The sequence below is a fragment of the Tenrec ecaudatus genome, chromosome 8 (genome assembly GCF_050624435.1).
Source record: "Tenrec ecaudatus isolate mTenEca1 chromosome 8, mTenEca1.hap1, whole genome shotgun sequence".
NCBI lineage: Eukaryota > Metazoa > Chordata > Mammalia > Afrosoricida > Tenrecidae > Tenrec > Tenrec ecaudatus.
Genome location: NC_134537.1, coordinates 156,755,393 through 156,769,480, shown reverse-complemented (window position 1 = coordinate 156,769,480; position 14,088 = coordinate 156,755,393). Strand labels below are relative to the sequence as shown.

The window sequence follows — 14,088 nt, the reverse complement described above, 5'->3', positions numbered from 1 at the left end:
CTTTGCACATGGCTTTCTCTGTTCTGCCGGCGGTCCTTTCACTTGCTCCATGGTTTTTATTTTTCCCGTTTGTCACTTATGCTTTTGTTACTATATCTAAGAAATCACTCCCTTATCCAAGGTCACAAAGATTTATTTCTACATTTTCTTTAAGAACGCTGTAGTTTCAGATCTTCTGTGATCCATGTGTCGTCAGTTCCTCTGTGTGGTGTGAAGTGGGTGTCCACATCCATTGTCATTCTACTTCATTGCCATATAAATATCCAGTTCGCTTTGTATCATTTGTTAAAGGCCTGCTTGGATTCTTCTCAATATTATGATTGGAAAGCTTTGTGTCTGGCTCCTTTTCCTGAAGATGTTGTGAGTTTCATTCATCTTGTTGTGTATAGCATTCATTTATTAATTTCCATTGCTACACAGTAATTAATGCATTTACTGATAGGTACACGCCACACTTAAAAAAACGCACATTGTACAATTGATGGTGTCGTATTGTGTTGTTTCCAATTTGGGGCTATTCACATATATTGTTCCCAGGAACATTCTCGTGCAGGTTTTCATGGCGACTATAAGCACACTTCCCTGGGTGTTTAGTGCTTAGGTATGGAATGGCTAGGTCATAGCTCAAGCCTATGTCCAGTTTGAGTAGAAACTGCCAGTCCTAGTGGCTTTTCCCAAGTGGTGTCCCAGCTTAAGAGTTTTACCAGGCTTGTAGGGGCCTTCCATATACAGGGAAATTTTAGGAGATAAAATGAGAAACTAAGGATAAAAGTGATTTGAAAATCTGGAAGGCCAAATAAATGAGACAAAAGTGGTAGGCTGCTGAACATTAGGCCCGTTAAGTAGTTAACTTTCAGTTTACAGGCTTTCAAATTTCAACATGTAATGCCCATCGAACTGAGCTGATTCTGACTTATGATGATCCTATGTACAAATATCGTCTGCTTAAATTGGTTCAGATAAAATGTCTACATGATCAGAACCAGGGAAACATTTATTCAAGAAATGGCACATTTATTGTATGACCAATACTTTCACTCCTCGGTGAGTAGGACCTAAGAGAACTGAACACATACGACACCCAGAAAGCCCCACGTGGATATTATGGTCTCAGCTCAAAACCCCCTCCCATCGAGTCAACTCCGACCCATAGTGACCCCATAGGGCAGAGCGGAACGCCCCGTGACTGGCTCTTTACAGCAGGAGAAAGCCCCGCCTCCTCCGAGGAGCCGGCTAGTGGCTTCGAACCTTGTGGTCAGCAGCCCAGCACGCACCCACAGGGCCACCCAGCTGGCAGCACTGTCCTCATAGTCTGAAAGTCTAAATAACTCAAATGCCCACTCACTGATGAAGAGAGAAATAAAGCATCTTATATTCATACAACCTACTGCTATTTAGCAATAAGAAGGAGTGAAGTATGTGCTGTCAATAACATGGATGAACCTGGAAAACTGTCGGGTAAAAGAAGTCAGTCATGAAAAAGCCTACACGTTGCACGATTCTGTTAGTAGACAATCTTCCAATTCAGCCAATCGCGACAGAGGCAGTGAGTTAGTGGTGTCTAAGGCTGTGGGGGGGGGGGCGGGGGTTGAGGGACAGTGAAGAGTTCCTTTTGAGGTTAGGAAATTGCTCCAAATTGTATGTGATGGATGCACAACTCTGTAAATACACTGCAAACACGGGACTGTGAATTTAAATGATCGAATTGCATGGCATGTGAATTATAGCTCAATAAAGCTGTTATTTCAAAAATTAAACCTGGTCTAAATGTTAAATTCAGACACGGTGATCCGATTACAGGTACGGAGGGGAGAGGCACTGACGCTGTGTGTCGTAGAGCAGGGGTAAGGAGGCCCTGGGTGTGGAGGGGTAACGGGGGCACCTTTAGGTGAAACCGCTATGCACAGTTGACAGTGACACGAGAGGCACAGAAACCTGCAAGTGATAAAGCTAGAACTACATGCAACTAGAAACGCACACACACACACAAATGAGCGCATCTCCGGGAGGTCAAATGGTGAGATCAGGGTTTCCCAAAGTGGGCAATACGGCCCCCAGGGGGCTCTGGACCGATCCAGGGGGCAGCAAAAGCAGGTGCCTGCACTCTGTCCTGGACTCTGGGCTATGCTACCAAAGGTTCACCCTGCCAGGGAGGGCACTGAGCAATTCTCTTCCCCCCTGAACAGGGGACGGCAGGCCAAACACGTTTGGGAACCTATCGGTTAGATCCATCCATGTTGATATCCTGGTCATGAGACGGTATTTATCCTTATGAGCATAATATTATCAGAGGATTGTCTGGGCGAAGTACACAAAGGATCTGTGCTCATTAAAGCTGAGTGTGGATTTCAAACGAATTCAGACTGAAACGTTTTAACATACTTAAACAACGAACAATTGTGCAAAACTTTAACAAGGCCCTTGGAAGATGCGAAAGGTCGGGGCAGACTGGATTTTTATGGGCCACGTTTAAAAGCCACAACTTAACGTGGAGAAGCGACAGATCCCTCTCATTACGGAATTCCCGAAAACGAGGGCCTCAAAAGGCACAGAATCAACTCATCCCGCACTCCCTGCCTTTTGCTTTTGCCCTTGTATCTGTAAAGTGCAAAATATTACTTACCATTATCAAGGTAAACTACCATCTGCAAGGCAGTTTAAAAGATGCACTTTTAGAAATATGCTGCATGTCAGAAGTGAAGTTGGAAAGTGCGACGCAGGTAAATCAGTGTCACTAGAAACGATTTGGGTGCTGCAATGTTCCATTTCATTTCTTATTGTGCGTGCGTGGGGTGAGGTGTGGGTACACAGCCTAGTTCAGGAGCTCTGGCTCCAGTTAGGATTCTAATCGACGCATTTAGAATGAGGAGTGATCTTGTTCTCATTCGCCCATGGTACTGAAGAGTGCACCATGAGAGCTCTATGTGGGCTGAATAGGGGAAGCAAGGAGTTATGTATCGCTCTGACTTCCGGAAGAGGCCCCTGGCAAGTGTGGGGGAAGGATGCATTCGCAGAGGTGCCAACACAGGGTGCGAGGGTGGGCGGATGCCATGCAGGCTGACTTTCTTTAGTTCTCTCATCCAGATTTCTTGGGTTTACAAGGAAAAATAGACTATGGAAAAAACTCTCTGCAATTCTTGTATCATTTAACTCCCAAAGTTAGGAAACTTATATTCTGACACAGATAGCGAGCCTGTCAATAGAGACGTTGCCTGGATTTTCTACTTCAGCCCAGTTGCTAGAGAGGCCCTCGGTATTACATGATTATCAGTGAAAACGGAATGTACTCCCGAGCTCTTTATAGCAGCATGCACATTCTTCCGAAAATAAAAATCATCATCAACAACAATTTTGTTTTGTTTTGTTCATGATGGCTGTTGATAAATGTTCTACTTTCTATAAGCAACTAATGCAGTTTTTAGTCCTTCACATAGTCTCACATTCTCCATGTCTTTGTCCCACTCTCGTCGCTGTTTTATATGGCAAGCATGAACCTTTAGAGTGTTCCTCTACTTTCCAGGTCCCAGAAAACATCCCGTGACACTTGTGAATAATAACTAAAGACACCTGTCCACACACGTCATAGAGCAGTCTATAGATAAGTGGGTATAAATCCATGCCAATTAGTCTCTTTGAATTATAAATGATTTGCATATAGATTCGGCCTCATGGTGAGTCTGTATCTGTCGGAGCAGAATTGTGTTCTACATCTTGTTCAATGGTGAATGATCTGTCAAACGTGGATCACCAAGCCTGTCACCCACAATATCCCTGGGTGGGCTCAGACCAACCACCTTTCAGTTCACAGCATAGCAGTGTCTGCCACCCAGGGACTCATAAAGGGACTCTCTGTGACTCTCTGTCACAGAGAGACAGAGAGAGTGTGTGTATGCACACACAAGCAAAATCGCACACACAAAAGTAATTACAATAAAAGAGTGATATTTCCATGGGTTTTGAGTAAGAAATAACATGAATTCCTTAAAATAAAATGAAGTGTCTAAATGGAAGGAAAAAACAGTAAATGTTCCTTCCTGACACGACAAGCAGCTTTGAGGGCAACATATCAAGACCTGACTTTTGTATACCGTGTCTCAGGCCAAGAAGTCTCTTTCAGCAATGGCATACGTTTCCAGAGAAGACACGTGAGAGGTGTAATATGGGGCCCAGGAAACACTACTTGAAGCAATTATTTCACGAGCACATACATTCAGAAAGGAAAACCTGCATGACTCTAGGAATTTCCTAGACCCAAATTCTCACCACAAGGGGACAGCTCTTAAAACACATGACTAGTCCGGCTGCTTTGATATTTTCCAAAAGAAATTACTATATGGCTTCTCTAGAGAAACAGCATTGTTATTTCGTTTTGAAGTTTAGTAGCTAAACAGAGTCTGGCTCATGGAAAGAGCTTCCTTAGTGAGTGTTTGCAAAATACGGCAACATATACTTCTTAGGTGACTACTGATGAGCATGCTCATGCGTTCCCGACGTCACCGGCCATACCTTAGCAACGGCTGTGATCCGCTCCAGCGCCAGCGCACGGAGGTGCTCATCTCGGCTCTCGAGAAGCAGCTTCAGGGCCGGAAGCAGGAGGCACTGGTCGAGCAGCAGCAAGCACAGCTCCCTGATGCACTGAAAGCAGAAGTCAAATTCCGGGAGTGAGAACGCAGAGAAACACTGCTGACCGCTGGTGTTTTGGTGCCTGTGACTTTCCACACAGTTTTCCGTAAGTGTGAGCGCGTGAGACGTACACACAGGAGAACTCTGACTACAGTGTTCGGAATTTGCTTCCTTCACTTCAACATGTGTCGAAGATAATAAGAAGCCTTAGTGACCCAGCAGGGAAAGCACTGGATTGCTAACTGCAAGGTTGGCAGTTCAAACCTACTAGCTCCCGTGAAGATTTGCCGTCTTATCAACACTATATTGAGTTGAAACGAGTGGGAACCCGTTTGATGGTAGTGGACAGGTTTGGCTCTAAGGTATTAGATATTTGTGTACACATTGTCCTAATGGCTGCACAATATCTCTTTGTGTGAACATAGTATTATAATTTATTTTCCTAAACTAGAAAAATGGGAGAAACTGTACTTGGCTGTCAATGACACTACTGAACAACACTCAGCACACAGCACATGCTTAATAAAGAGTAAACCTTTTATGAGTTGCCAGAAATATGAACAATATTCATTTAATACCCAAAACAAGAAAAGAAATCAATACACTAAATATTTTAAAGACCTGTTTATCAGGTGTTTAATGTCAAAGTAAGCATCGGATACCTAATAGACTTCAGATATTTGTGGTCAGGGGAAAAGGGTTTGGAGCTCCACACGTGGATTTGAATTCTATTCTCAGCTTTTCAAACTGGCTGAGCCTGTCATTTGAGAATAATTGTTTTCGTGAGGTAACCAAATGGTAGCCTTTTCCAATTAAAGTACAAAGGAATAATAATTAAAAAAAAACAAACATTTACACGCGACTCTTTCCTGCTGAGCACCGCTCTGTGGGTGCCTGGATGTGGTCTGCAGCCTCCGGGAGGGGCTGCTGGAAGTGAGCATAGATGGCTACCTTTGCTCAGAGGGACCTCGTGAGTGAAATTCTGACATTCCTGTGTGCTACTCAATAGAAACCTATCAGAGGAAAATGCCACTCCATGATACCTTCATAACTTTGTTATTCTGTCGTAAAGAGCAGATTAAATGAGAATAATATGGGAGGGTCCTATTCAAAGTTTAGCATGAAGTTATCTTTGGAACGCCAACCAATCTGATGATTATTGTTTAAGCTTTCACCAAACACATCTCTCCTGGAAAGGAGCCAGGCATGAGAATTTCAGACTGGGAGGTTTGCTGCAGTAACTGTGTGACACTGATCAATATTATCAGAGCATCCGTTTGTTTCATTCACTCGGAAAGGTACCTACCATGAGTGCCCTTTTTTTCTTTATTTTTAAAATTTATTATTAATTGGGATTTATATCATATCATTCCATAGTTCAATCGCATCAAGTGGAATTGTGCAATTGCTCCCACCACCAGTGTCGACATTCTTTTTCTATGTGGACTCCTTCAGGTTGTCTCCCTTTCACTAGCCCCCCATCACCCCACACTGTATCCCACTCCCCCGAAATCCTTATTGTACTTGCTGTCCCTATAGGTTCATCAATCCTGGGTTTCAGACACCAAAAAAGGAAAAACACATAACAACTTTAAGAAGGTGACCTCCAATGATGTAACACCTCTGAGATACACCTAATACGAACAACCAAAACTCAAACAAACCATACCAACTAAACACAGAAGATTTTGGAAACGAAATGAGATACAGTCTGAATCACAGTGTGTGGGGGACGTGTCTGCTGACAAAGTTCTAACTGTTCAAATCATCAGGCTGTGCCTTTGGTCTTCTACACGCCTCTCTCCCAGCACTCGGCTTGGAGACCACTGTCCTCCCACCCTCACTGTTAGACAGGAAGAGCTCTCCGGACACTCATTTCCGATGCAATTCCACAAATGACTCTCCTGCACACCGATTCGCACAGTTTAGGCTCTGATCCTGATACTCCCTCCCACTTCTGATTACATGGATTAGAATCCTTTGGGGACTGATGTTGACATGCTTCCCCCATGTGGACTTAGTCGACAACTCACTTAAATAACTGCTTGGTTGGAGACAAGCCTTTAAGACCCCAGAAACTGTTTTATCGGATAGCCGGGCACCATCTAAATTCTTGCCCACATTTTGCTATAGCACCTTATCTTCTATGATCCCTTCCTGAGGAAGAGTTGTCAAGCAGGGCCATGCTCTAAGAACTAAATGTTCTTAAGGTGGTGCTAGGATTTATTATTTTTTTAAATCATTTTATTAGGGGCTCATACAACTCTTATCACAATCCATGCATACATCAATTGTGTAAAGCACATTTATACATTCATTGCCCTCATCATTCTCAAAATATTTACTTCAAAGGAGGGCATTGAATCTGCAGCCCAGGAGAGGTACATATCTGATCGGAGCACATGGGAGCAGATGAAGGGGGAGGAGGAGAGAGTGGAGCACATCCTGGCCCACCAGTCCGAGAGGACGGTGTTCCCAATTAGAGCAGCCAGTCCACAGAGAAGACCACATGGCATGCCCCACTATGAAATATGATGCCCCTCACTGACCCATGGCCCTACAGGGGACAACACCAGAGACACAGGGTAGGGAGTGCACCCGATCTGATCCCGCCACACCTAGGCAAAACACTAAGGGGGTGCAACAGAACAACAAAGGAATGGAGCAGCGAGGTCCCCAGGGAATGCTGAAGGTGGACTTTGGGGCCAGGGCATGGTGCCCCAACAAACTGGACTGGAAAACACTCCTAAAGGCCAACAAAGAATGCTTGAACTTGTTGTGGTTTGTTTTGTTTTTTCTGTCATTGTTCTGTTGTATGTTGCTTGGTTTTGCCCTGTCTTGTTTTTGTGCATGTTATTATCTCTGCAGGTCTGTCTAAATAACATAGGCTGGAAGAACAATCTGGAGGAGAAAACAATGGACTGACAGTTCTGGAGGGACATGGGAGAGGTGGAGGTGTGGGGAAAGGTAGTGGTGTTAACATGTGTGCCTTAACGTGCATGTGACAGAGAAGACTCACTAGGCATTTGTGCCAACAGACTCGCAGAGTTTTAATCCAGGACACCCGAACTGGCAGAAAATATTTGGGAGGGCGAAATACACACCCCCATGCCTGATAATCTGGCCCATCTGCCATGTGCCAACTGGTTCCTGTGTCCCCACCCCCAACCCCTGCACCCGCTACAGCAGGGCCCTGCATAGTCGGCACTGCCCAGGATGAATGATGGGAATGGTCTCTAACTGCTCCTGAGCCCCCGGGCTGTGACTATTGCCCCAGAGGGACCGGGTTTAATATTACCCAAGAACGAGATGGTGTCTGGCTCCTGAGGGCACACACTGACCCGAGACCGTGGAGGGCAGCAGAACAGAACGGAAAATTCTCAGATAGTCTAAACGGAAGCAATGAAGCATGGGTAAACATGAAATCATTGTCCTTGGATAACACTTAAACTTTAAGCCAAAAAGAGCCCAATGTCATCTTAAAACCAAATAATCATTTAGCTTAACTAGTTAACAGTTCTGCTTTGGCCACTGTGCTCTGTAAAGATCAGCTGGATGACAGTGACTGACACGACCAGTCAGGGGCAGTGGGGGGAACAACTCAAAAAGGCGGGAGGCATCCCTGCGCCAACAGAAGGATGAGGTCGGCGAACGAGAGCACACTGAGTCGAACTGGTGCAGGGTCTGCTGTGTGTAATCTCAGCAACAACTAAGTGTGACAGAGACAGAAACTGAGGCAGCACAGGGACAACCCCTGTGGGAACAGAACTGCTAAGTTCATCCTTTTATTTCCTCAAACCAGAACTGGGGTTGTAGAGGCCTACTTCAACGTGAGATTAAATCCAATTCCTTTCTCTTCGCTTGCTGGGAATGATGGGCTTATAACAGGTGGCTGGTTATATGCTCCAGATGAAAACGCATGTAGGCAACCCGTGTGCTCACCACGAGACAAAAAAGCACCCCACACCAAACTCAATGCTCATTTCTAACAACCCCATGGGGCAGGGTGGAACTGCCCATGAGTCCCTGAGAAAGTCATTGCCTGTGCCAGGGAGTAGAAAGGCCCTGTCGTTCTCCAGAGGAACTGCTGGTATTTGAACTGCCAACCTACAGATCACAGCTCACTGTGGACCCCTCTGGCACCAGGGCTCCAGTACTACAAGAGCCACGGGGGTACAAACTCACATGCAAGTGGGCCTGCCGACTCTCAGTTCTGTGCTGTTCAAGGGTCAGTGGTAGTATGTATACATTTAAGTATAATATACATGCACGTCATGCTATGTAAACTCGTTCATGTAAACCAGATGCTATCAAGCTGAATTCCACTTCACAGCACCCACACAGGATGGAACTGTCCCCTCAAGTTTCCAAAGCGGTCCAACCTTCCACAGATGGCCAAGGTCTTCTGTCCCCACAGCGGCTACTGGATTCAAACACCCCACCTATCCGCTCGCAGCCTGCTCTGCGCCCAGGGCTCTTGTGGGAACACCACCCGTTTTATACCTTCCAGAAGAGCACACATGAACGAGAGTCCCCGCTGCAGATTCTGACTCAGCCACGCACTCTGCGCAGCCACACGTCTCAAATGGAAGCCTTTGGGGAATGGTGCTAAATTGATTTAGTGGTTTTGAGTTTTTACCCTATAGGAGATAAACTTGACATAGGTTTTTGAATCCTAATAATAATCATTAAAAGCAAATATTCTTGTGACTGCATCCTTAAGGTATTCTGAGGAAGGGACTAAGTGTTTTAATTGAATCTTTAAATATTTTATCCATTTAAAAAAGAACTAGGGATTCAAGGTGCAAGGGTCAACCTGTGGTTCGCGACCCTTTTGGGAGTCAAACGACCCTTTCACCAGGGTCGCCCGATTCATAACAGTAACAAAATGACAGTGATGAAGGAGCAGCAAAGAGACGTTTGTGGTTGGGGGAGCTGTTGTATGAGAGGGCCGCGGCACCGGGAAGGTGGAGAGCCGCTGCTCTGGACCCCGTAGGCAACGAACGGTAGGACTGACTTGCCAGCTGAGTCTCTGTCCCGGTGCCTATGGAAAATGGGTGCTTACAGATCAAACGCCCGTCTAAGGCTGTTTTGTCAGTTTTATTACAGTGGATTCCCTTTTCCATATACTGCCTTCAGGAATGGCCTACCAAATCTATACCCAGTGTTGTCGGAGTGTTAGGCTGTATGGCCCCAGGCTCTCTTATTCCGAATGGCCTGTGCACGCTGCTGCGGAGTCAAGGCGACCCTGCGTGCACAAGATCGAACTGCTCTGTGGGCTCCGAGGGCTTGCACGCCAACCACCAGGCCGTCTGCGAGGCACCCCGCGCTGGGTTCCACGTCCCCACCTGCCAACGGGCTGTCAGCAGCACCACCAGACTCTTTCTCGTTGTCTGGAGACACTGGTGTCAAAGCTCCAACCAAAAGGCACATCTCTCAAAGCATCCTTTCTTGTCGCTTTTCTTCATTTTGCCTGATACAAACGGCAGGCTCTTCCCCACAGTGGCTCCTCAGCACTGCCTCCGTATGCTTACACTAGAAAGCTGCGTGGTGAAAAGGCAGACCCCCGCCGAGCCCCTCGCTGCGCACTCACCTCGGCAGGGAGCATCTGCTGGGTGCTATACAGAGACCGACAGAGTTTCAGTACTTCCTCTCCCAGCCTTTCCTTGTTGTCTGCGGTGCATCTGGTCAACATCGCTGTCGCCAGTCTCACCCACGGGTGAGTGTCCGTTCTAATGGAGAAAATGCACAGCATTGGAAAGGATCACGCCCATCCCAATCGTAATAGCAACTTTAAAAAAGAAAGAAGTCTCACTTTGTGAAATAAAACTCTTATGGCACATTAGTCAGTATCTAGCTGGTGCAGTCCTTTAGCAATATCATGTGGAAAACCCAAGCTCCTCGTAAAGAAAAAGGAGCTTGCTGTGATAGCAACAAGTTCCCCAGTGGCCTGCAAACAACCGGGAGTTCAGAGATAAGCTTGAAAGTTAGAGATCTGGGCTCAAATTCTGGTTCCTTGACTTATGATGTGGATGATTCATAAAGCTACACACACACACACACACACACACACACACACACACACACACACACACACACACACTCAATCTGGTTCTGGAGAAGACGCCCACCCAACCATTCCGGGCCTCCGTTTTCTCATTTATGAAAAAGACAATGGTTTCCTTGCAGGGTGGCTTATTTAATGAATGGTGTTTGCAATTGTCAAGTGTTCTGAAAAGCAGGAGCAGCTCACTGTGAACTATGGTCACTTGGTGATCGGATCACTGCCCTAGAACAATGGGACCGTGGCAGAGCTCGAGGACACAGGACGGTGGAGGTCAGAGGCCGGTCTGCGTCCAGCAGAAGGGAAAGCACAGAGGCAGCAGGGAGGCATACTTCGGCTTCACAGTGTTTCCCTCTTTCTCAAACACAGGCGCCTGGAGAAGAAGGCCTTGTCCCCCCGTGCCCTGACGGCCGTCGCCCGGGTCTCATTACCACGTCACGACATGCATGTCCACAGACAGGCGAGGGAGGAACTCACTCCGCAGGCCCTGGACAGTGACGGTTTACGCATACTGGTTTCCAAGGCACATTGTACGTCTTCAGAGTCTGCAGTCTCCTTAGCACACCCGAGGCTCTACACATCGAAGGGTGTCCTACCTTTAAATGAATCTCATACCTTGCCTCCTCAGAAAAATATCAAGTGCCATCATGATTAGAGAAGTCTGGCAATGTCTTTTTCACTCTCAGCTGTGATAACAGAAAATAACACGTCTTCCAAAGTACGACGAAGGGTCTCTAGGCGAAGGTCTGGTTGTCGGAGGACTCGTGTTATGCTCCAGGACTAACCCCCGCTTTCGTCTTTCAGAATCTGAATTCTGCTCTCCTGGGTGTTCCTGGAAGAGACTGTCTGTCTGTCTGCCAGCAGCACACACACCAGTGAGCAGCAGGGCTCTGACAACAAATGATACAAGTGTGGCCTTCAGCAGTTAGCAGTCATCCACGGGGGGGAAACGAAATCTCTTCTCTAACTACTAACTTGCGACTCTATCTTTGTCTTCATGTAGCCAAGGGCTGAAAACCAAACACCACAGTCCTTAAGCCTCACTGCTGGTATCGGTAAATTAGCGGGGGGCATGCCAAGCATATTTGTTAGGTTTTAACTTAACTGTATTTTCAAGCATGGCCACACATTATCTCTCTCTCTCTCTCTCTCTCTCTCTCTCTCTCTCTCTCTCTCTCTCTCTCTCTCTTTCCCCTCCTCTCTCTCACTAAGGCTCTCTCTGGAGATTCTGGAAACGTCCCAGTCTCACATTCAAAGGTCTGAAAGTCTTCTGAGAACATCTTTGGAAGGATCCCATCAGACGGCCTCCTCTGGTCAGCAGCACTCGAGGCAGAAGGCGGTCGGACACGAGTCTACTTGGCCTGGGAGTACTCGGAAGAGGAGAAATGCTTGCTGGGGGTTCAGCAAATTGTTCCCTGCTTTGTTCTGATGCTAATGATGTAACAGGGGCTAGCACTGTATGAATCTCAAAACAAGACTACAAAAATAAGAGTATACCTTTAAGAATTAAGAACGTGTTTTCTACCAGTGTATAACAAGCTTAAATCGAGCTGATTTTGCATCTTGTAAGTATACGTGACGACAGCAAGTGAGTGACTTTACATGGCCTGTGTTTCACATCATCATCGTGTAGGGATTTCTTTATAAACAGATTCCCAGGCCCCCACAGGAAGTTCAGCAAGTCTAACCTGCCACTTGAGGGTGTGCTCTTAACGAGCTGCTCCCATCTTCCTGTCACCAGGGAAACGGGAGGCTTTCCTGCCGCGCGGGCCTGACCGCCGTTTCAAAGGTGCAGGAAACAATCTGTTCTTGGAAGTGCATGTCGGCATGCCGTCTCTGTCAGAGGCTGGAGAGCTAAGCTGCTTTTCACTTTCCCTAAATACACTTGGTTAAAAAACAAGACCAAACAAAACACCACTCTCCTCGGTATGCGTTCGACATTCTGAAGGGTCTCACGCGGGAGTGAAGGTAGGGCGTCTGTTTCAGAGGTTCGTCGGCAGCGTTACACTGATCACAGTGAAATTTCCTTTCAGGCTGCCATCTTGTTTAACTTCCTCCCCATGGAAAGCACACGGGACATCAAGGGAGAGTCGGTCTGGCCCGTAAGGATGACCAGGATGAGTCCCGGAGCCAAAGGGCATTTCGAATAGAGGCCGCCACTGGAACTGGTCCTTTTTGCCAAAAACAAGTAGCAGTTCATGATCGCCAGCAGATGAGCTTGGAGGCAATCTAGCCACATCTTCCACAGGAGAAGAGCAAGTCGTGTGGCTGGCAGCACAAGGCAGTGCATGAAAACCCCGCGTGGCTGTGAGCAGCAGCTGCAAGCTCAGCATGCCACGCAGGACACAGCACGGCTGTGAAGACGGCCGCAATTCTGTCTCTCCTCCACTGATAAGCTGTCGACGTCCAGTTTCTCTCACTTCCGCACCTCAATTCCAATTCCGTGGCATTGGGGTAGCATCTCCTTCCTCTGCAGGTTTGTGGGGAGAATTAGTGATAGTCTACGTGAATTACACATAGCGTGGTGTGTTTTCATTCCACGACAATTAGTCACGTATCTGACACAGACTCACAGGCTAGTGTTATGAGTTATATGAAAGGGTAGTCCTTTGTTGGCTGTTGGCGAAAGCACCAGGATGAAATTGTTTTGTAAACCTCATAAATAGGATGCTATCATTAAGCACTGTCTGAACTAGAATTTGAGGTCGTCTGCAAGGAGACTCTTTGGAAAGCACTACTCGTTTAGGGCCAAGGCCCAGGCAGGAGCACCGAGGAGGCGGACGTGATGCTAGTACTCACACGCTTTCACTTCTCACAGGAGGCCACGCTTGCAGGAGCAGCGCCAAGTGCTGGAAGTCGTCCTCCCGGAAGCTGGACTGCAGGAGCTCCGTGAAGAGAGAGCCGCGGCTCGCTTCAGTTTCAATGTCGGCCACAGCCACCTGTCAGTGGAAACCACACTTGAAACTCGGGCGGAGTGTGATTGTTTTCATTAAATAGTGTGATTTGTGGAAACTTTATAATATGCACAAGGTAAAGAAAACCAAAGTGCAACACACCCGTATAAACACAAAAACAAGCAAATAAGCAATCTTGAATGGCTCTCTGCCCTACTCAATTTCAAATATTGTATTTAAAATTGTTTAGATTAGAACAACAAAATTAGAGGCAATTTCTTAATTCTTTTATCAAAAAATTTAAGCAGCATCTCATAGAACTGGGGTTTATGGTATTTAATGTTTGCTATGTTAAACTATGGAATGAATCGACTCCATGGAAGTGGGCTTGCTTTTCTGTTGCTGCTTTAAAGTACACGGTCCACTTCCAGCTTTCGCATCATGATGACCGAGTGCCCCTGCCTTTCACTGCGGGCTAGACTGGCGTATGCGCACAGCGACAGGGCC

General features: G+C 46.6%; 1 protein-coding gene across 1 annotated transcript in view; it reads right to left on the bottom strand.

Moving 5' to 3' along the window:
- The window catches only part of NBAS (NBAS subunit of NRZ tethering complex), a 383,893-nt gene that overhangs the window by 15,476 nt on the left and 354,329 nt on the right, over positions 1-14,088 (bottom strand). The window contains exons 49-51 of the mRNA XM_075557089.1: positions 13,487-13,626; positions 10,217-10,355; positions 4,507-4,635 (exon numbers count right to left, since the gene is read on the bottom strand). Coding sequence (XP_075413204.1) covers positions 4,507-4,635; positions 10,217-10,355; positions 13,487-13,626 — 408 coding nt within the window. The remainder of the gene's footprint in view (positions 1-4,506; positions 4,636-10,216; positions 10,356-13,486; positions 13,627-14,088) is intronic.